At 32.6% G+C, this 24,045-nt stretch overlaps 1 protein-coding gene across 4 annotated transcripts in view; it reads right to left on the minus strand.

The window, feature by feature from the left end:
* The window catches only part of ATP8A1 (ATPase phospholipid transporting 8A1), a 249,302-nt gene that overhangs the window by 131,757 nt on the left and 93,500 nt on the right, over positions 1-24,045 (minus strand). For 2 of the 4 annotated variants that reach the window (XM_074274999.1, XM_074274998.1), the window contains exons 15-19: positions 19,960-20,004; positions 5,585-5,657; positions 3,885-3,990; positions 1,183-1,265; positions 963-1,012 (exon numbers count right to left, since the gene is read on the minus strand). In XM_074274999.1, the coding sequence (XP_074131100.1) occupies positions 963-1,012; positions 1,183-1,265; positions 3,885-3,990; positions 5,585-5,657; positions 19,960-20,004 (357 nt within the window). The remainder of the gene's footprint in view (positions 1-962; positions 1,013-1,182; positions 1,266-3,884; positions 3,991-5,584; positions 5,658-19,959; positions 20,005-24,045) is intronic. The other 2 variants (XM_074275001.1, XM_074275000.1) reach the window with 1 other exon arrangement.

A 24,045-nucleotide genomic window follows, 5' to 3' on the forward strand; every position in this document is an offset into this window, starting at 1 on the left:
GTTTTCAGAGGACCTATGAATAATGTACCTATCTGATAGATACATGGCTCTGGACATGGCCACTGTGTGGAGTACTTTTGCTTAACTTTAATAATTTATTACGGAGGATTTTTTCCCCTCTTGGTTTATATATGGAGAAGTTGAGTTGGGAGGAGGAGGAAGTCAGTAATAGTGATACTAGAATAAAAGAGTACCTACCACTCATGCTTTTTAAATGTACAGGAAAAAAGGAAGCACAGATAATTTGGACAATTTGAAAGCTAATATGTAGAATTTTTAGAAAAACCATTATCTATGAAATGGAGAATCCTGGTTTCCTAGAGAATCATCTTTTTCTGTTCTGCTGGGTATGTAGAAATGTTCACTTGTGGTGTTTATGTTTAGAATAATTTGTTTCTTAAAATGTCAAAGAATTTGAATGAAAAAAAAAACAAAAAAGAAGTATTTATCTCCTTTTGAGAAACACAACTGTCTTAGAACAAAGGAAATCATTTCAGAAGATCTATTTACTTAACTATACAGATAAATATATGAATGAAGAAATAAGTCACAGAAGTTTTACTGACCAATATAGAAGGAATGAAATTTAAAAATACCCTACAAAAATATGAACAGAAACAATTAATTTTCTTGAAAGTTGTTTATCTTCTGTTAATTGGTCCCTACCTCTAAACCTAGTAGGTTTAGAAAACGGAAAAACTTTCAAAAAAGATTCATCCCAATCCCTATTCTGATACACTTTGAAATGGGTTGCCTATGACTTGACTATCTCTTAAAGAAATGATTGCTAACTTTTAGAGATAAAAATTTAAATATTTTAGAATAAGTCTAATCAAATTCAGCTAAACATAAAATGGACATCACCATTATTAAAACATTTAAGTAAAAATAAGCATTAATAAATCCCATTCATAAGTGATTTTAAAAAATAATGAAAAAAATAAATGGACTAGATGATTTACCTGGTAAACTCCAAGACATTGAGTAATTCATATCTTTCTTCCTGTCCAAGCTAGTAGGGGGAAAAAAAAACAATAAAAATCTCAATAGTAGTGAACAGTTATCTTTCTTGGCTTTTGTACAAAATTTAGTATTGAAACTATAATTATGTATTAACGTGCTCTCTTTTGAAATATATATCTATATACATATATATAGATATATATTTTAATAAGAACTTACGGAATCTATAATGACTGAATCAGGTGTTCTTCCAGTGAAAACAAAATTCAGCTGTTTGGCAGCTCTGACCAGGGCTCCTTCATCTGTTTTAAGAAACCATCGATATTAGAGATTTCCATGGAAACACTGGAGAAATATTGTGGTTTAACATATCAAGGGCTAACTGGTCTTAAAGGAAAATTTAGGTTTGTAACACATAATGGCTAGAAGGCAGTGGGTAAGTCCAGTTTCTGAAATACCTTAGGAACTTTATGCTTGTTGTTGACTAGTGTTTTGACAGGCAATCTCTAAAGTTGATAACAGGCCTCTAGGTATATGATGGATAAAATACTAGACCTGGAAGCAAGGCAACCTAAGTTCCCTGGTTTCAGACACTAGCTATGTGACATTATGGAAGTCACTTAAGTTCTTTCTGCTTCAGTTTTATAGCACCTCCTCCATAGAGCTGTTTTCAGGATCAAATGAGGTAATATATGTAAAGCACTTTGCAAGCCTTAAAACACTGTCAAAATATTAGCTATAATAAGTAGAAGATTCTTTTCAACAATGAGGTGATTCAAGGCAATTCCACTATACATGATGGAAAGAGCCATCCACAGAGAGAACTAGGGAGACTGAATGTGGATTTAAGCATACCATTTCTGCCTTTTTTGGGTAGTGTTTATCTCTTTCTTTTTTGTGTTTTTGTCCCCTTTTGATTTGATTTTTCTAGTACAGCATAATGAATATGGAAATAAGGTTAGAAGGATTGCACATGTTTAACCTAAATCAGATTGCTTGCTGTCTTGGGGAGGGAAGAGGGAGAAAAAAAATTCCAAACACAAAGTTTTGCAAAGGTAAATGTTGAAAACTATCTTTGCATGTATTTGGAAAAATAAAAATATTATCACAAAATAAAAAATAAGGTAATATGTTGGGTAATAAACAAGAAAATACTTGACAAACTGAAACCAACTGAAAAAAAAAACAGAACTGTTTATAAAACAGAATTAAGTAGAAGAATAATCCATCAATCAATGGAAGAATTTTATATATGGGGAACTTTTGATCTCAATGAAATCATCAAGTTGGAAGAAAATCAAAATAATAATATGAAATAAATATATTTTAAATAAGTAATATTAAATTAATATACTAGCTAATTACATTTGTTTATTATATTGATATAATACATTAAAATCAATACATATGGATTGAACAACATGTTAATATAAAAAAGTTCTAATTAGTTAAATATTTTAAAGAATTAACCAAACATGAAACAAAAAGTCCTTTTTAGGTCAATTTTTCTTCTTGTAAATCTATGTAAACTATTTCTTCAACTCAATAACTACAGAATATTGCCCATAACAATCTTTGGCATTTGAGGATCTTTCAGGACTTTGAAAAAGAATTGTCTGTTTCTGGGGCTATAGAAGTACAAGTAGGTGTTAAATAAATGTTTATTGAATTAAATTGGAAATGTGGGCTGGATATACTAATGCACCCAAAACATTCCCTCAGTTAATTGAAGCTATCTCATAGTAAGAATGCCCATAATTGAAGGGCATTGTTCTGAGAGTCATAAGACCTAGGCTTGCTAACTTGGCTTTGCTACTTACCATGTGACTTTGGGCAACTCACTCTTCTAACTTCAGCTTCCTTGTATGTAAAAATGAGAAAATTGGACTAGTGGATCTGAAAGATCTTTTCTAGCTCTGACATTTTAATGATTTAATGCAGATTTGTTACTTTGGGCACGAAAAGCCCACTTTTTTTTGGCCCAGCAGCTTTAAAACCGAAGCTTGATCAATGAATATATTGACTAAAATGGCAACATTAGAACAAAAATATAATATTAAAAGTTAAGGAAAAAGCATTTATTAAGTGCCTCCTATGTATCTAAAAACTGTGATAAATGCATTACAACTATTTAGCCTGGAAACTATGAAATGTGACAACATTTTATAGGACACTAATTTATTTTATGGAGTTTCATAACTCACCCACTATGTCTATATAGAACATACTATTCTCCAGATTGTTTGCTTTCTCAGAATTTTGTGTTTATAAAATTGGCAATGTAACCACTTTCAGACTTACAGTTCTACTAAATCTTGAGTTACTCATTTAGTTTCTAAGTTCTCAATGACTATTAATCACTATAATAGAAACAACACCAACAAACTATCTTTAAAAATCTTTTGAAATGGCCTAATCTGTTATTCCCTGAACTAAGCATACAATACAAATTATTTGCCTAATAGCTCTCCACAGTGGAAAAGATGTACAAAAGACCTAATGACTCCTGGGAAAACTGAATTTTCTTCTTGAAAGTTTCCTTGCACTGACAATTTATTACTTTAATCTTAAGTCTAGTTATTCACAAAGAAGGAATAAATAGTACATACATTGCTGTCTGTGTATCAGAAAATATTTTTCATTTCAGTGTTAAATTCATTCTTTTGAGAACTATAAATTAAAAATGGAAATAAAAATTATGTGTTTCATATTATCAATTGTTTTAATAGCATGTAAGGTTCCAGAGTATGAGAGATTTTTAATAGATTTTAATGGGCAGTGATTTTTCTTGCTTTCAAAAATGGTATTGGTTCACTTTGAGAAAATAAATGTTTGATAATCCTAAATCCTAGGAAATGAGATTTTATTTGCAAACAGAATCATTTTCTATAGTAAAAGTTTCAACATCACTTAGTTGTTACCTGGAGATGCTGCTTGGTAAATAATCTTATCTCCTTCTCTTTCTGGTACTGCTGTATGACAGACGGCCATCATTGTAAGAAATTCACATATAATTGGTGCAGTTGGCTAGAGAGAAAAAAGTAAATAAATAAAATAAATAATAAAATCATAAATCATAAATAAAAAATCATTTAAGTGATAGCAACATTACTATCTTAAGTCTTTAGTTAGGATACCACCACCACTAATTTATAAGTGAAAATTAAACAGGCAAATATCTGCTGTATAGAAGGTTTTAGTTAAAGAACTGGGTAATTCAACAAATATTAATGGAATTTTTACTGCATATAAGATACTTTATTATAGCATAATGCCTAGCTTTTTAACTATGGTTCTCGATTCCATATGGATCTTGTAACTGAATGTTGAGATTGTGAAATTATGATTTGTTATCAAAAATATTTTATCTGTATACCTATTTTATATATCTACATACCCAGGGTGACATAAAAACTTCCTGGGTAGAAAGGGGTCCTGAGTTGAAAAAGTTGACTCTGATATAATAGATGTAGGAAATATGTTGAAGAATAAGACATAATCCTAGCCTTCATAAAGCTTGTATTATAGCAGGGGAAATTAAAGGGGAATACTAAAATGACAATTCATAGAAGTCCTATAAACACATAATACCTGGATTTTGTCTTGACTTTTAACAAAATTTCACATGATATTTTTGTGGACATATTGCTCTAAAATTCTATGATTATTTATGATTAAGATGGAGAAATATACACTAGAAAATGGTACAATTAGAACTGGCTGAAACATTTTATCCAAAGTGTTCAAACATGAACCAAGAGAAATTTAGGAGGATATTGCCAGGAGAAATTCCACGGGGAATCTGTCCTGGTTCTGTTTATAAGTCTTACTTCAATAAACCTCTCCAACTTTTCCCCTCATGTACTGTGTTCAGTTCTAGGTATCAGGGTTTGAGAGAGGCAAAAGATGGAAGAAGACAACTAAATCCCTCAGGTCCATGAGGATCAATTGAAGAACATGGAGGATGGTTAGGTTAAAGAACAGAATATGGTACTTAAGATGCTATGACATAGGAAAGACTCATTTGGTTGGCCCATAGGCAAAAACAGGAACAATGAGTGGAAATTGCAAAGATTATTTCAAAGAGATCAAAGAGGCTTGTTGTCAAGAAAAATATTCTAGTTTATCTAAAAACAAAATGGGCTGCCTTAGGAAATAATGGGTTTTTCATCATTTGAAGACTTTTGGCAAAGGATGGATAATTTCTTGATCCAGTATGCTAGAGAGGGGGCCCTATTTCAGGTTTGGTTTGGAAAAGATGTTTATCTAGGTTCCTTCCAAGACTGTCACAATTCCATTCTGTCAAAATAGTATTTATTATTTAGCAGGAATAAAGAGCTCCACAATTAATTCATGGGAAGGCCATTTTGAAAAAAACACCATTCTGGTTGTTGATCATACCAGACCAACCTACTAAAAACTAAACATTTTTTTTGTCAGCTTATTGCTGATTCAGTAAGTTGTTTTAAGATTTGTTAAATATGTAAACAAATGAGAAATTATGATATTCCCATGGATTCATTATTTAAGAAGAAATATACAGAGAAAGTTAGTTTATGCTTCAGAAGACCTCTTTCATCATTTCTCATAAAAGTTAAAAAAATGTTTCCATGGCACTTACATGATTACTTTGGAGATTTTCCAGTAATGATGAATCATTAAATATTTTTTCTTCTCCAGGCTGTGAGCCCTGCCTAATTTGGGAGTGGAGGGAGGAAGAAGAGAGAAAAATTGGTTCATTAGCATGAGCATGGATCTATTTGTCACTCATTGATCCCAAGACAATCAATTAAATTTCTATACACAAAAACATTTAATAGTAAGTATAATATTTGTATTTTTAATGAATATATTATGTTGACTTACAAAAAGTTATTTGCAGCAGGAAAAAGTACATTAGAACCCAATATATTCAACGTACTAGAACATGATTAATTTTTGTAATCTAATGGAAATGAAAAGTACTCTAGTAGCTGATATTTCAGATGTGAAATTATGCCTTAGCAACATGAAATATAACACTGAGCAATTTTTAATTATCAGGAAAGAAATATAGGTGCTTAAATACAGAATGGCTTTATAATGCTGATTTTCCTAGAGCTTCGTTTTGCACAAATGTATACATACATCTGTACATTTTTATTTATATTTACATTGGTTCACACCTGTGTTTTCACTCCATTGATGTAATTCAACTCCTCCTCTGTAATTTATTTTTTTAGAGGATTATTTGCATGCTGGGGTACTCTGACAATTGGGAGATTGGTCTATGATACAGAAAGAATATCCAGAAATCAACCTAGCACTAAATTTAAGATTAGAGCCTACACCTTTGTAAATCATCCTCTAATTAGGATTAATGTGAGAGAGGAAGTAAACTTGTTTTCCTTTTCTTGCTTCATAACCATAAATTGTTCCATTTTTCTGTGCTCAGGGAGGGATTAGCCATGAACATCCTTTGTTTTGACGTTCATTTGCCCTATCTGAAATTGTATAAATTCTTAATACTCTAGAACCACCTTGAGACCCTCTGAAAACCAGGACAGGTTCCTACTTGTTTTTATAAACTGTGGGCAATCATAGAGTGTCTTTATTCTAACCCAAATATATTTATTAGAAGGACAAGGAGCATCAATATTTTTCACTTCATATTATTTATTGATACAGTCTGCAAGAATCCTATGGTGGCAATTTCCTTATTTCTTCACAGTCTAAACATTTGTCACTCTTTAAGGTCACACAGTATATAGTACACCTAATTATCTATAAAATCACAAAGTTTAAAACTTAAAAAGACTTTAGAGAAAATTGAGCCTTCTCAGATACTGGGGCATGTGGATGAATGTCACACTGGAAGCTAGTGGCTAGGTCAGGGCTCTGGAATTAGTTTGTTCCATAGAAGAGAAGAAAGAAAAAAGAAAAGAGAAGAAAGCTTCTATAGAAGCTGCAATATAAAGGTTTGAGTAAATGGTTAGGTTTTATATGTGATTTTGCCTGAATGAAGTCAGCAAGTTGCTTAGAAACAAAGGAAAAAAATATGGGAACTTTTTCCATGTTAGCTATTTTTTTAAAATAACAGGACCTTTAATTTTATTATTATTTTATTTAATTTATTAATTTTATAGACATCTATTTATCACATGTTTATCAACTTAGTTTTAGAGACCTGCCTGAGAGATGAATAATTAGCTTAGGTTATATATCCAGTATGTTTGTGTAAGAGGTGAGACTTGAACCCAGATCTACTGGCCTGCAGCTCTTTTCATTAGCCATGCTGCCTCTCAAATATGTGTTGTATACAAATCAAATATCATGGAAGACTGCAAAGATGATCTGTTTTTATACACATTGACATACAACAGAGACAAAATTAAATTTTGTTATTCGAAGGGAAAAAGATTGAATAAGCAATGGCAAACCATAGAAGCATATAGTTTATTGCACTTTAAAAACAGTCAATTTATCTCTTCTCTTCAAATGAGAGGAATAAAAACCTAGAATAGACCTTTTCCTGAAAACATCAACGTGTCTCCAGAATCAAATTAATTTTAATCTAAAAATTATCAAGAACATTTGACTTCTTTAATTTTTTTTCCTATTTCAATAATTCTGCTCTCCCTGAAATTGAAAAAAAAAATCAAAATTCTTGAAATAAAGATGTCAAACTAATGAACAAAATTTTTCATTGATCACATTTCATCTTCTGATTCTAATCCCTTTATGCTGCATCTGTTCATACAAGATTTCCCAGATTTCCATGAACCTGTCCCTTTTATCATTATTTACTATTCAATAATATTCCATTACATAATAAATAACATCCTAATTGTTAAGCCTTCTTCTTCTAGTTTTTGTTTGCAACAAATATAGTTGCTACAAATATTTTATATATTTGAGTCTCTTCCCCCTTTTAGTATTGTGAAAGTATAGACCTAGAAGTGATATGAGTGGTCCAAAAGATATAAATACATGTATACACACACACACACACACACATTTTTAATAGTGAATTTGAAAGTCCAAATCAAACTTCACTAGTAGTTCTTTAGTGTACCTGTTTTAACGCAACCTCTCCAACAACTCATTTCTCTTTCTTTTTTTTTTTTTTTTTCTATTATTTTGGGTGTTTGGAGCATTTTTCCTATATGGTTATTAGCAGTTTGAATTTACTCCTTGGGGAATCATGTCAATGTATTTTCCCCAGTGAATTGTTTCCTTTCTAATTTCAATTGATTGAATCTGTCTATATCAAACTTTTTAATTCTTTGTAATAAAAACTATGCAATTTACCCTTTAAGATATGTGCTATCCTCTGTAAAATTGTTAACTCTTCCCCTATTCCTAACAGCACTACTACTAAACCATATGCCCTATAGAGTAGCAGTTATGTCATAAAAATAAACAGAAGAAATGCAGAAAAATCCATAGGGGAAAAATTACAAGGAAGAAGGGCATAAGTGATTTTCCTGGTTTCATATGGTCAGGTGCTAATCTTAAGAAAATGTACAAAGAGATCATGGATCTCAATTATTAATTACAACCTTATAAATACCAATGGGACGTGGTGAAATATGGCATGTTGTTAGAAAAGGAACAGAAAGAATATTTAGCAAAGCATCATAAAATTGTGAGAAGATTTAGATAAATGCAGGAATTCATGAACCTTAAGCAGGAGGGGAAGTGAGATGGAGAACATCTGAGTAAGGCTAAAAATAAAGAAAAATAGAAACAATAATACTATCAGAGCACTCCATAGAGATCAATCTACCAGATGGGAGAAAGGAAGGCTAAGTGCTATAATCAGATCTCAGAACTTGGATAAAGATTGAATGGAATTTAAAAAGGAGATTTGGACCATGTGGAAGCTAAGAATATAACAAACGTTCAGCAAGCTCTTACTTGCCTTGATGATGATTTCATCTCTTAGAAGTTAGAAGTGGAGAAATAAATATATACCTTGAATCTGATTCTGACCAAGGAGGAATTGGTTGCTGAAGATAAAGTTACAAGAATCTTAGGAAAATGTGATGAAGCAGAGAAACCCAGGCAGACTGATCCATATTTCAGATATTCAGAGAGAGCATTTCAGAGTTCAGAGAAAAGCTATACATAATCCTATGATCTGAGAGTCTTAAAGGAAAAATCAATTCCAGAGAAACAGAAGATGTTAAAAACAAAATTCTGGACTATGTTGTCCAAATTATTTTGATGAAGAAAGTATGAAGTTGCCTTTGCTAAAACAAAAAAAAATCAATATAGCTATACAGGAAATTCACTGACAAGTTAAGATTTTAAAAGTATATGTAAAAAACAAACAAACAAACAAAAAAAAAAGATATGTATAAGAGATGGAAGAGAAGGCACATAATTAAGAATGGATCCAAGGGCTTCATAATTCTATAGATATGGTCTCTGAAGGATAAAGCAGAGTATGAATAGAGGCTTATAATAATTGTAAAGACAATAAAAAGAGTTTTAATTAAAACCGGTGTTCAGAGGAGAGCAGGAAGAATAAAGATCACAATATAGGTTCAACACTGGCTATAGAAACACAATGTGATACAGTAGATAAAAGTGCTGGACTTGCAGGGGAAAATACCTGAATTCAAATATTTAATACTTTGACAAATATATGACCACCAGGAAATTATTTAAGTTATCTGAGTTTCCGTATCTGTAATAATACAGGTAGTGGTACAATATATAGGATGATGATCTATAGCCAGAAAGATTCCTCTTCCTGAGTTCAAGTCCGGCCTCAGACACTTACCAACTATGTGACCTTGGGCACTAAATCCTATTTGCCTCATTTTTCTCATCTGTAAAATAAGCTGGAGAAGGAAGGAAATGGCATGCCATTCCAGTTTCTTTTCCAAGAAATCTTAAATGAGGTCATGAAGCATTGGACACAACTGAAATGATTAAATAATAACAGTAAAATCTCCCTTAGAGAGTTATTATGAAGATTAAATGAGATAATATGTAAATTATATAAAACAAAGGTTTTTGCAAATTTTACAGTGTTATGTGAATGTTAGTTATCATTTCTACTACTTGTCACAAAAATGTTTCATAGGTCAGGACCAAAATGGATGAATTCTCTAGTAGAATGCTTTAAGGCTGTGTATTATTCTGTTCAACATTTTTTATCCATGGCTAGGATGATAATATAGGCAACATAATTATTAAAATTTCAAAATATACCATTGGATTCCAAAAGAGATTTAGAACTGTGAGCCAAATCTAAAAGAATGAAGTTTAATAAAGATAAATATCACTATGCCATTGGATTAAAAAATCAAGTGGATAAGGTCAGAAAATGTAGCTATATGGCAGTCCCACATGAAACAGAATATGGATTGAATGGACCGGAAGGTCTAAATGAATTAGTGGTGTGATTTAATAGTCAAATGAACCTGATGCAATATTAGACTGAAAGAAGAAAGGTCTAGTGTATGAAAAAAAAGATAACAGCATTATATTCTTCTTGGAGTACTGTGTTCCATTATGGGTACCACATTTGAAGAAGGATATTATTAACAAGCTGAAAAGGTTCCAAAAGGGCAATTGAGATAAGCACATGACTCAATACTGCATCACAAACTGATGATTGTTTAGCCCAGTGAAAAGAAGAGGTGGGGGATGTGAAGGAAATGATAACCATCATTTAATATTTAAAGAGTTGTCTTGTGAAAGCAGAATGAGACAATCTTTTTGAACAAAATCTAATAAATGGCAGGCAAATTCAACTCACTTCAAGGAAACCTATTGTAATGGTTAAAAAAATGAGCTACCTTCTGTTCATCGCTAGAAGCCTTTAAGTAGAGGATAAGTGGCCACTTTTCAGGGATTCTGCCCAAAAATGGATGCAGGAGAGTGGTTACCTACATGACTTTTAGGTTCATTCCAACATTGAGATTCTATGATCCTATATAGTAAAAGAGCAGGCAGAGGAAATGTAAGTAACCAAGTCAAGAGATTATATGAATTTAAATACCAGTCATTACTAGGGAAAACAATTTGAATATTGTTCTATAATATAATATATGGAAATCTGCTACCTAGAAATTCTGAAGTCCCTGTTTTTAAAGGAGCTGAGAACTGCTGTTACACTGAAAAAGACAAAATATTTTCAGACATGCCTTTGGCATATCATTTTACCATTCCAGCTATTTCCTTTCTAGTGTTTTTATCTTTTTCTCCTCATATATTAATGCATTGACCAGATGATACAGCCTACTAGTAGCAGGCAATAGCTAATAGTAGACTGCATATTTCCATTGTCTTTCGATTATAATTGTAATTCTGAGGGAGGTTTGTCAGACTGTATTCACCCAGATTACCAGTGATAAAGAATTATCATGAGAATAGGGATACTGAAAAAATAAAGAGTTTTATGGAGACAAGGAGACTGGGGTCAGATTGCAATTGAACTATGAAATAAAATTTCCAGTTAAATATATTAAGCTGGCATCCTGTCATTAAAACACGTTTTAGAGCATTGCATTTTGCACATCAGAAATTGATAGAAGGGTTCAGACATTATAATATATGGTGGTTGACATTTTCTTTCAGTACCAACAGATTTCTTGGTGCAATAAAAGCCTGGATTGTAATTGGAAAAACAAAACACCACTTGACATATAAATTAGGATATATAAGAATTGTAATAGGAGCTCAGGGGTGGCTTCTGTTAATCCAATATCTATACAGCCAAGCAAGTACAATGCTATGTACAGACATCTAATACTGTTAAGTGGCATCCAGACTGAAAATGAGAAGGGACCCATTACACTATATCCAAAATCTCCCACTCTACTCTTAGATAATTGTAATGATTGGAAAGTTCTTCTTACACTGAGACGAGATATACCACTCTGAATTTTTGGTCCACTGAGGCGATTCAGTGATGGAGAGAGCCATCCGCATCCAGAGAAAGAAAATCATGGAGACTGAGTGTGGATCTCAGCATAGTATTTTTACCTTGTGTTGTTGTTGTTTGTTTGTTTGCTTGTTTTTTTTTTTCTCCTTTCTCATGTTTTTCCCTTTTGACCTGATTTTTCTTGTGCAGCATGATGAATATAGAAATATATTTAGAAATACTGCATGTTTAATCTATATTGGATTGCTTACTGTCTTAGGGTAAGGAAGGAGGGAGAGGGAGAAAAATGTGAAAAACAAGGTTTTGCCAAGGTGAATGCTGAAAATTATCTTTGCATCTATTTGGAAAAGTAAAATATTACTAAAATTTAAAAAAAAACATTTCAATTAAAATTATTTTAAAAATAAAAAGATTATACTGAGTGTCTTATAAAAAATAAATATACAGATAAAAAGTAGTTCTAATCCCTCTTCCATAGCAATCATGAGATGGTTAATCAGTCACCAAAATATAGTTCATTTTAATAAAAAATTCACATTTCATGTTTCTAAGAGATGTCAAATAGTTATGTGCTATGTTTTATGAGGAACAAGAATGGCTGAATATAGTGACTGGGAGTAGGGGAAGTAACTTTGCCTCAGACTTTTCTCCTCATTTCTACTTCCTATAATCCCTAGTTTCTTTCAAAGTTCACTTCAAACATTACCTCCTATAGGAGATCCTTCCTGGACCCCTTAGCTCCTAATGAAAATTACCTTCTATATATTATGTAAATATTTACTGGGGTAGTTCTACTTGACAAAGAGCATCAAATTATTATTCCTGATGAGAGGGGAAAAGAAGGCTGGATAAATGTGCATTTTATTTTAAATGTATCTATGTCTTATATTTAACTTTCTATATCTATATACATATAAACACATAAATGATTACTAATTACGATTTATTTCTGGCAAACACTACATTTTAATTCGCACAATTTGGGTAAGTTGATTAATCTCAAAGTGCTCTAAGCAACTTTCTATGACTAGAAGTTACAGAGAAAGTGCATTGATGGAGGAAATTTCTTCATCTAAGAGGCCCCTATATCAAAGAAATCACAGATCTTATATCTATTCCTATCTGTTTCTGATACTCATATACTGCCTTATAAAGCAGCATCCTTTACTTTAAAAAGTAATACTTTATATAACATAATCATGAAATCACAATTATATTCCTTAACTCTTATCTTCTGCAACAATACAGAACATTAGTATTTAAGGATATATAATTTATGTCAACTACATGAATATATATGCAAATATACAGATATATACTCATATCTATATATTTGTATGTATGTTATATCTAAATGAAGGATAACTATATATAATCTGACAGTTTAAAATCCAATAAGTTAGATTTTATACATGTCAATGAGTGATACCTCGAATATTTCAGAATCTGAGGTATAACCCTTTGGAAAATCCTTTATGTTGGCAAATATTTGTCCTTTAAAAATGATTATTTATATATTTTTATGATCAAAAGCCATTTGGTCAAAAGTAGTACATATTAGATCATCTCACTAAGCAATATTTATTTTGGGCAAAAAGAAGTTAAGATTATATAAGAATGGGGCAGATCTTCTTGTATAATTCCAAAGATGTCCCTAAAAGTAATTTCAAATAAGATTCTGAAAATATTCTGAGTAATGGCAGCACTTCTGGAATAAAAGCCTCAACCTCCCAAAGTGAACTTTTTGAAGAATAACAATCATTTGTATTCATGATTTCTAATAATCTAGTATTAAAAACTCATCATCGGTTTTTCATAGCTGTACTTTCTATATATGAACACAAAATTAACTAGGAATCGAAGCTACTAAACACAGTCAGATGGAAAAGTGCCATTACTATAGCATGGAGTGACAAATGAGCTTCAAATGTGAATAGGAGAAATACAAGAGAACAGGCTTCTCTTATTGTGCTGCTGAAAGTGCACAGACATTAAAGAACTGGTCACAAGACTCAAGAGAATCTATTTGGAAGGTTACTTTCTTTAATTATTTTAATTTTTCTTGATGGATTTCTAGAAAGTTAAAGTTTAGAAATTAGAGGGAGAAGTCTTACTTATAACCAGAAATAAAAATAATTTCTAATTTCCAAAAATTTAGTAAGATAAAATATGCTAATATTAACAAATCCTAAACAGGTAAGATCTTGAAACATCCAAAGTGAAAAAAAACAGGGAAAACACAAGTAAACAAAAAAAGTTAATCAAGGCTAACCCACGCATGCAGGCCACTGACCACTAGGGGTCCAACAAGTACCATGCACATGCTGTGTGCATTAGTAAATAAGTGTAAAAATAATTTCCCATAAAAGGCACCTAGCAGAGTCATTTCCTAGTGTAATGTTCTTTACCAGGAGTTAGCAGGCCATCTACTTTTAAAACTTGATACGCACCCTAAACAATGGTTCTGAAACTTTTTTGGTCTAGAGATTGTCGACATATCTCACCAGAATTAATGGGAAAAAATGCTCTCATGGAGATAGTCTTTTTTAAAAAATGAGTATCTCAAATAAATTCTTCATTAGAAACAACTGCCCCTACACGCAAAATTCAGACTGATTGTGCGTGCTTTTCAATGTAATTTATATCAAAAAATCGGCATAACATCAAATCACTATTGTGGATTTGAAAATACAATTATTGTAATAAAATTTTAAAAGAACATAAGACATAATAACTCATAAGCATCAGTACAACAAAAGATCAATTGGTGAAACTTTGTGGGATAATAGATTTTGAAAACCACTAATCTAGAGAACTTGGAGCATAGATCAAAGATATAAAGAAGGGATGGGGAGAGGGAGCTGAATAAAGGGACATTTTTTTTACTCTAATTTCTCTCTCTCTCTCTCTGTGTGTATATATATATATATATATATGACTTAAAAACTTACTATTATAACTGTCACTGGCCATATATCAATGTCATAAGTGTGATCCTTGTTAAATCAAGGTAATTTGGGTCTATTCTATGGCCACAGATATTCTCCTTAAAAGTCAGTTAAATCTTTCTTCAGATTTCTCCAATTAGTTTCAATAAGAGTGAACATTAGTGACTACTGATGGCTCAGTGCAATTGCCAATAATATCTTTTAGGACCATAATTCTCAGGTGCATGTTCTTTTAATAATGAATCAGCAGTGAGCCCTTCTTATAGGAAGACCAGGACATTTTGATTATAAATAATCTATATTAGATATATGCAGTTGTCTTCAACCAGTATACTCTTGTGAAATTTTCCAAATGACGTTGGCCATTAAAAGTGAGGTCTGAGAAACTAAAAAAATAATTTCACTGGTCTAGGGAATGCCTACATGAAGGACTTTCCATTGCATTAACCAATGCAAGTTGGTTCCTTCTCTGAAGCACAGAGACCTAGACCTTCCCAGCCTTGGGAGATTTGCAGTTGATAAAGATCACTGAGATGATGAAGATCAGGATCAGAAGCCAAATGGATATTATAATGGGAACTCACTACAGACTATCTGGTAGTGGGAGGAATTGGATGAAGATTTTGTGCACTATCAAGGGCTCTTGTAGAAGGTATGATATACTGGGTAATAGGGTCATCAATGATCTGATTCTTTAGAGTCTTCTTTAAGACAAAAGCAGAACATCTGATTAATCAATGATAACTGTAACAAGCCTTAATGATTATGTTGGCCTTCAGAAGAATGGCTATTCTGCCCAGCAAGGAGAAACTGGTAGCTGATACTAGAAATGAAGAAAACTTGGGGGCAATTGATCACTCTATCCCAGGTGTTAGGAAAGAAAAGGAAGGAAAATTGGAAATAATCTGATATGGATCCTAGATTTTAGAGGGATTGAAGGGAGGAAGGAATATCCAATGACCTGATATTTGAAGGAGAACTTATCTCCAGAGTGACAAGAAATTTATAAGAATAAAAACTTGAAAATACAAAAAAAGGGAGGAAACTATACAAAGAGACCAATGTTGTGTATAACTGAAGATAATTGCAAAAGAGTAGAAAAGTTATATAAAAATAGTGTCAAATATGAGAATGAGAAATAACAAATTTTCTTTTTTTTTAAATTATTTTTGAAATTAAAGGAAGAGCAAAAAAAGGACAGGATTTTTGTGCAAGATACTGGAACCGATTGGTCAAACCAAAAATATTAATCATTAATAGATCAATCAACTGAGAGCAGACTCTAGTGGACTGCCTTTGGTGTATGTGTGTGTGTGTATATACACACATATATATATACATATATATATACATGTGTATATATATGTATATATACATATATAACTGATCATGTGCAATTTGGCATTTTTTTTAGTTATATAAATTATTAGAAAGTATATTTGTCAAATTTATAAATGACAAGCTGGGAACGAGAGCTAGTTTGATGGATGACAAAAGTTAGAATTCAAAAGGAAGATTGGGGTTAATGAAATAAAATGAAATTTAATGGAGACAAATGTAAGATTCTACATTTGGATTTAAAAAAAAATTGAAAAGTGTAGGATGGGGAGACGTAGTTGGAAAACAGCTCCTGTGACAATGATCTGGTAATTTTAATAGCGAACAAGGTCACTAAAAGTTGGCAGAGGAATATGACAAGCCAAAACAAGACAAAGCCCTTGAGGTTATTTTCAAGAGGTATAGCACCCTAAACAAGTGAGGTTCAGTTCTGTAGCTTGCACTCATCAGTGCATATCTGAAATACAATGTTAGTTCTAGGTTCCATACTTTAGGAAGACCATTAATAAATAGGAGGGCAGAAGAGTGACTTAGATAGCAAATTAGCTATGTTTGGCTTGGAAAATAGAAGGCCTGCTTCTGTCTGGCACACAGAAGGTGTGAGAAGATAATAGTTTTCAAATATCTGAAGGGCTGTTGTAGAAATGGGCTTAGAATAATTCTGTTTGACCTGTGAGGGTAGATCCAGCAGCAACAGTAAAATGAGGAGAGAGAGAGATTAAAATTTATGAATAAAAAAGCTTCCTCATAATCAGAGTTATTAAAATTGTAATAGGCTACTTTAGTAGGGAGAGAAGGCTAGAAAAAAATCATTCAAAGTCTGAATGAACATTCATTGGGAGTGTCTTGGGCAAGTATGGGCCGACTAGAAAGTCACTTCCAACTCTTAGATTCTGTATGTTTGTATTTCTGAGAATTTAAGGTTTTATTAATAATAATATGAAGATAGCAAAATATTTGATATTTAGGGTTTATCTTCTATAGTACAATTTGTACCTATTACTAACCAGTTCATGATTACTATCAAACCAGTGGAATATTTGTGAGCAATTATAACTATTAAAAGTATCAATATAAGTTTAATAAGAAAATCTAAGAGTTTTCACAAAGTCTTCTTTAAGAGTATGAAAAAGTGCAAATTGTGGGCTAGACCAGAGCTTTTTCCACTCACAACCCCTCTTTGCACAAGACATTTTTATGTGACCTCAGATATAAAGATATATAAATTTGTACACCTATATATATATATACACACACATATATATATATATATAAATTATATACCTATATACCTAAATATATACCTATATATTGTATAAATTTGTATACCTATACAAATAAAATATTTACTAAAAATAAAACATAAAGAAATTTATTTTAAAATAATTCTTTGATATACATATAATTTTACCATTCATTAAAGGTGACAGCAAATTTGCATACTAATAAGATGGATATGCTTGTTTATTTTTATGTAAAGAATACTTTTTTTGTGGAATATTTGATCTTTTACTGTTGTGAAATTTTTCATGACCCTCAGATTTAGTTACGTGACCCCATATGGGATCATGACCCACATTTTAAGAAACTTTCGGCTAGACTAAATTATTCAATATTTCTCCAATTCTTTCCAGATGTTATGAAAGCAATTGGGTAAATATTTTCCTTTTTAAGTAATTTAAGCAATTCTAATATTTAACTGATGATGTTATTATTCAGTATTCAAGCTAAGAATGTCTGATGATGAAGAATAGGTCACATCTACATAGTTTTTTAAGGTCTGTAAAGAGCTTTAAAAATATCTCATTTGATCCTCACAATAAGCCTTAGAGGCAGGTGTTATGATTATACCCATTTTGCTGATGATGAGACTAAGGCAGACAAATTTGCACAGTTAATAACTCCCAGAGGTCAGATTTCAAATCAGGTCTTTTGACTTTAGGTTCTCTATTGTGTCATCAAGTTCTTCTCACCTTTACCAGGAATAACTAAACACATATAGAAATTTCTGTCAATTAAGCATTTATAAACTTGATTAGTAACAACTTAATTATAGCCCTATTGTTGGCTTAGGAATATGCTGTGAGGATCAAATACGATGTTGGAAAGAACTTTGCAAATGCTAAGCACTATAAAAATCTTAGCTATAATTATAGTAATTATGGTTAGGAAAAGAAAGACAAATTTTTAAAAATTAATACAAGAAATCTGGAAATTTTAATTGGAATCTCATAAGTGCTAAAGTATGCAAATGAGAATCCATGGATTTAAGGATTTAAGTATCATTACATTTGAGTCATCCACAAATTCTGAGATACTCTAGAGTTTTAAAAATAACATAATGAGTCACTGTGGATGGAGGTGTCAACATTTAGCAAACTGGCAGCAATGAACTTGAACATGCTGAATCATTAGCTGACACATGAACTATGGCTGTCACTAAGTGCTTGTAAGGTTCAGTTTAGCTTCATTCTTACCGGAAGAAAATATTTTCCCCGGATTTTTGCATTTATGTGAACAAAATTTAAAGATATCTTCACAGGCTGACGTATCAGAAACATGTCATTTATTGCAGTCTCACACAATATGTATTCCCTTCTACGATGTTCAAGGAAACTCACTGATCTGATTCTATGTGTAACCCACAAAAGCATTGTAAAGATAGGTTAAAATCATTTAAAGAACTTAAGTCAGGAGGTAGTGGCAAAAAATGCTTTGGAAAATCATAAGTATTCAGGTTAAACCTACAAAATATAATTCTCATCACCCTCCCTCTTACTGATTTTTTAGGGGGATATCACAAACAAAAATGTAGATCCATTCATTTAACTTTAGTGTCTATTTTAAAAATTACACATTTCATTAGATTTAGTAGAAACTTACCAGATCCTAACCTTTTTCTATGGGCTAAACATTGAAAATGATTATTGTGTTAATGATATTGGTGGTGGATAGAGAGAGAGACAAGGGACTAGGAGTCTTTTTTGGGGGGTGGTCTGCACACTGTGATAGGGATGGCAGAAAATGACAGTAATGAGTTTATTAGACATCTTGAAAGGTTTTTATGTTAAAGTTATTCAAGCTAAATAATATACAGAATGGAACATTTTAATTTTCATACCCTCCCAGATGCATTTGTTGCAGATATGTAAGATTTTCATATTAGTGAGCCATATCAGAGACTCCACTGTTAAATATGTAAAATGATCAAAGACTGTAACCAGAAACAATGGCCACATATTATAGTAAATATTCAGTGTATTCTAAGCAAAGTCCATCACACAGAATTAAAATTTATCTACTATAATTCTACTTTGAGAGGGGGAGAGAGGGACAGAGAGAAGGAGAAGAAGAAAGAAAAGGAAGAGAGAGAGAGAGAGAGAGAGAGAGAGAGAGAGAGAGAGAGAGAGAGAGAGAGAAGAAAAGAAAAGAGAAGAGAAGAGAAGATAGAAGAGAAGAGAAGATAGAAGAGAAGAGAAGATAGAAGAGAAGAGAAGAGAAGATAGAAGAGAAGAGAAGAGAAGAGAAGATATAAGAGAAGAGAAGAGAAGAGAAGAGAAGAGAAGAGAAGAGAAGAGAAGAGAAGAGAAGAGAAGAGAAGAGAAGAGAAAGAGAGAAGAGAAAGAGAGAGAGAAGAGAAAGAGAGAGAGAAGAGAAAGAGAGAGAAGAGAAAGAGAGAGAGAAGAGAAAGAGAGAGAGAAGAGAAAGAGAGAGAGGAGAGAAAGAGAGAGGAGAGGGAGGAAGAGGGAGGGGCGGTAATAAAATGATAGGATGTAAAGCTTTTAAAGAAATAAAAACTGAAAAGTCTGAAAGATTTTTAGGGCTTACCAATCTTCAGCAGAGTACCCATAATCCTCAGGCTCAGGGAAATGGCTTCATAGAGAGCAAAAGGAATAATAGAAAAAGAGGGAAAATAATCACAGAAAGGTTAAAAAAAAAGGAGAGCATGAATAGAAGTTTTGAAAGATGACTATTAAAGTTAAAGGAGAGAATGTTTAGTAAATTTCAAAAGAATGATTGTTAATAATAACAAATAATTTAAGATGAAATATAATAACTAATTGATAGAGTCTTAAACATGCAGCTTAATAAGTGTAGTTTTGACAACCAAGAATTTCATTAATATTTAAAATACAAGTAATTTATATTAACTATTCCCTGCACATAAATACATACATATGAAAACCTATACAAATTTATACAGACAAATGCAAATAGTTGGATTTCTGAATTTGTTGATAGCTAATCTCAATCATATAAATAATGCAGTCAAGATAAAGCAAGGATACATCAATGAGGCATAAACATGCATTACCATTTCCTCATTCTTTTTTGAGGAAGTATTTTCAAGGCCCTAGAGTGACATATGTGAGATAAATTAACTACTCATTTCTAGCATAAAGCAATGATATTAATACAGTTCTATTTTGTCATAAAATTAACATTGTAAACCAAATTACCAGTCCAAATATTTCCACTGTAGCAGTAATTTACTACAAAAAAACCTTTAGCCTCAAATGCTTAATGTCCAAATTATTCTCATAGATAATATGTACTAGTGAAGTCTGATATAATAAAAGTTAACTATTTGATTAATTTCTTCAGCAAATATTTACTTTTGAACAGAGTATATAGCATGAAGATCCAGTCTCTGTAATATCAACAATTTAATTTCAATTTCTGTGATTAAACATGACTCAATATTTTTCATCCCATGACATAAACAGTGGGGAGATGTCACAGAATTTAAAAAACAAATCTATCACTTTTTAGGAATACAAATTTAAAACAGTCTGAAGAAAAGAAAATATAAGGCAAAGATTCTGGTTCAAATCTTATTTGATTTTTGCTTAATAGTATTTTAAATGATTCTGGAGGAAAGGGATTTGGTTCTTTAAGAAGTAGATGGCTGGGATGCAGATCTACCTCCCATATCTTTAACATCTGGGCAATTTTCCTCCTCTCCATTTATCCATATCAACCTAGATCATTCCAGCATTTCTTGGATTTCTAAAATTCCTTGAACTCTGCCTCTTCCCCACATTAGCCTCATAGAAGCTCCTTATCAAGTTCTCATCTCCCAAGACCCCTATCTTAGTGTCCTCCTCCCGTGATCATCTCATCTTTCCCCTTCAACACAAACTTAACCAGCTGTCATCACTCATCCTGCCCTATTTGGAGTTTATTAGCACACTCCCTAAATATTATCATTAAAGTTCTGCTCCTACAAATGCATTCTGCTCCTAAAAATGCCCTCTGCTCTTCTGGCTTCTTGCTGGACCAATCCAAAACCCTGAATTTTCACTTACTACTCACTTTCTCTATTGCTGCTAAAAACCTAAAACCAAGTCACAAAGCCATGCTTAACTGGCTCATTACAAATTCTTGCTAGCTAGCTTCTAATGGACCTTTACTGATGTTTATGGTCCATGTCCTTTTTTTCCTTTTTCGTTTTATTCAACCATTTCAACTTGCCCATCACACTTTCAATAAACTCATTTTGTTCAAAAGCCGAGGGTCCACAGTCTCCCAATCTTGATGTTCCTTCTATTCTTGGCCACTCCTTGACTTAAGAGAGCAAATCCAGGTCAACAGACAAAAAAGGCTTATTTTCTTTCCTCTTATACACAGAGAAATAGAAGGCTAGGGTAGAAATGATGGGATCTGTACGGGAAACGATGGCTTCTTAGAATTCATGATTGAAAAGGAAAGGAAGGTTAGACAGAGTCTGACAAACAAACTAGTGTGTAGGAGAGCAAAGGTTAAAAAGAAAACCTCATGGCCTAAAATTTCCTGGAAGTCAGCTATTAGGGTTGAGAGCAGCAGAATGGATGGGAAGCTCTTAGGAATAAAATTCTGGTCAGGCATGTAAAGGTGTGCTTGTAATTCCTGTTAGGCAATAAGATTGCGGCTGGTGGTCACAGATTTGGAAATTCTGAGCTGTCACAGGGATAAATGTGGTTTTCTGCCCTAGATCCAGCACTAACAAAGAAATGGATATGGATTTGAAAGGAGAGCTGGTAAAAAAGAAACGGACGGACGGATGGAAGGAAGGAAGGAAGGGAGGAAGGAAGGAAAGAAGGGAGGAAAAAGCCCATTTTTTAAAAAAAAGCTTATATTTTAAAAAACCCATATTGGCAACAACGCTAAAAGAGAGAGGACTGATATTTGGCTTAGATGGAATAAAAATGTAATAGCCAATGGATAAAAGTCAGCTTGAGTTTCATTTTGGCACTGGAGGGAACAAAAATGGCTTCTAGGGAAATGGAACCCAAGGTAACTCTAGAGGTAATAGGCTAACAGCTAATTACCCTCAAGAAGTTCAGTGATCAAGCTTAGATAAATACAATCCCAGGATACCAAAAAACAAAAACAAACAAACAACAACAACAACAAAAAAAAGGCAAAGTTTAAGTGTTTAAGTGTCAGGGACTCCTGGAATATTTTGGAGAATGGAAGAAAAACTATAGGATTCAAGAAGGGAAAAGTATTTTTTTAAAATGGAACAGTGAATTTGATGTCACTTTCCATCACTGTGCCACAGTGTAGCACAATGGATAGAGAGCTGGTCCTGGAGTTAGGAAAAGATGAGTTCAAGCCTATCCTCCGACACTTACTAACTTTGTGCCCCTTGGCAAGTCTTTAAGCTCCATGTCTCAGTTTTCTCAACTGTAAAATAGGGCTAATAATAGTTCTTAACTTCCAAGGATTGTCTGTAAAGGAGGAATGAGATATTTTTATAGAGCCCCTGGCACTTAAAATATGCTAGGCCCCTTCCCCTTGCTATCAGACATCCTAGAATATATTATTAAAGAGACAGCCAGAAAACATTTACTGATCACAAAAAGCCAGCATGGCTGTATTCAGAAGAGGTCATGCAGGACTAAGTTCATATTCTTTTCAATACTTGGAGATCAGAGGAAACTGCTATTTGCCACGATTTTAGGCAAGGTTTGAGTAAGGCATTCATGTTAATTTTGAGGACACGATGTGGGGCAGACCCTGGGTGCATTCAGACCCAAGGGGGAGTCAGTAATGATTCATTACCAGCTCAGAAGTAGATGTCTAATGGGCTATGTGCAAGGGTTTGTGTTTGGCCCTCTTCCACTTAGTATTTTAATCAATGATTTGGTTGAATCTATAAATAAAGGTCCACCTTGAAGCTGAGAAAGATAGTTAAATGCTAGAGTCAGGGTCCACAGAACAAAACATTGGGCCAAATTAAGAAATATTAGATTTCACAGGAACAAAAATAGTCTTCCATGTACCTGGTTTTCAATTCTATGACTAGAGGGGCTTGGATGATGGTCAGTTCAACTGAAGATACCAGATTTAGTGGTCTGCAAACATAACGTGTAGGTCATTTCCTAGGGCAGCCATAAAATAAGTTAGCCACATTATCAGGCCAAAGAGAAGGGAATCAGTTAAATTCAACAAACATTGTGTCTTCTTGGAGCAAGATGTAATGCTAATCCCACTGGCACATTAAGTCAGTTCTGGCTATATTTTAGGAAGTCACTATTTAAGCCCATGTACCTAAAAACAATCACACAAAAGAATTGCCTCCACTTGATCTCCGGGTGTAGGAGTAGAAGCAACAGATGGAAATCATGAAGAAGTAAATCTTTTCAATAATGAAGTGATTCAGGACAATTCCAAGACACTTGTTATGGAGAGAGCCATTGGTATCCAAAGAAAGGACTATGGTAATTTCATAGTAATTTCATTTTTATAGTTGTTGTTTGCCTGCTTTTTGTTTTCTTTCTCATATTTTTTTCCTTTTTGATCTGCTTTTTCTTGTGCAGCATAATAAATATGGAAATATGTTTTGAAGAATTGCATATGTTTAACATATATTGGATTACTTGCCATCTAGGGAAGGAGGTGGGGGGAAGGAAGGGAGAAAAATTTGGA

Source organism: Sminthopsis crassicaudata, chromosome 6 (genome assembly GCF_048593235.1).
Source record: "Sminthopsis crassicaudata isolate SCR6 chromosome 6, ASM4859323v1, whole genome shotgun sequence".
In the NCBI taxonomy this organism is placed as follows: Eukaryota; Metazoa; Chordata; class Mammalia; order Dasyuromorphia; family Dasyuridae; genus Sminthopsis; species Sminthopsis crassicaudata.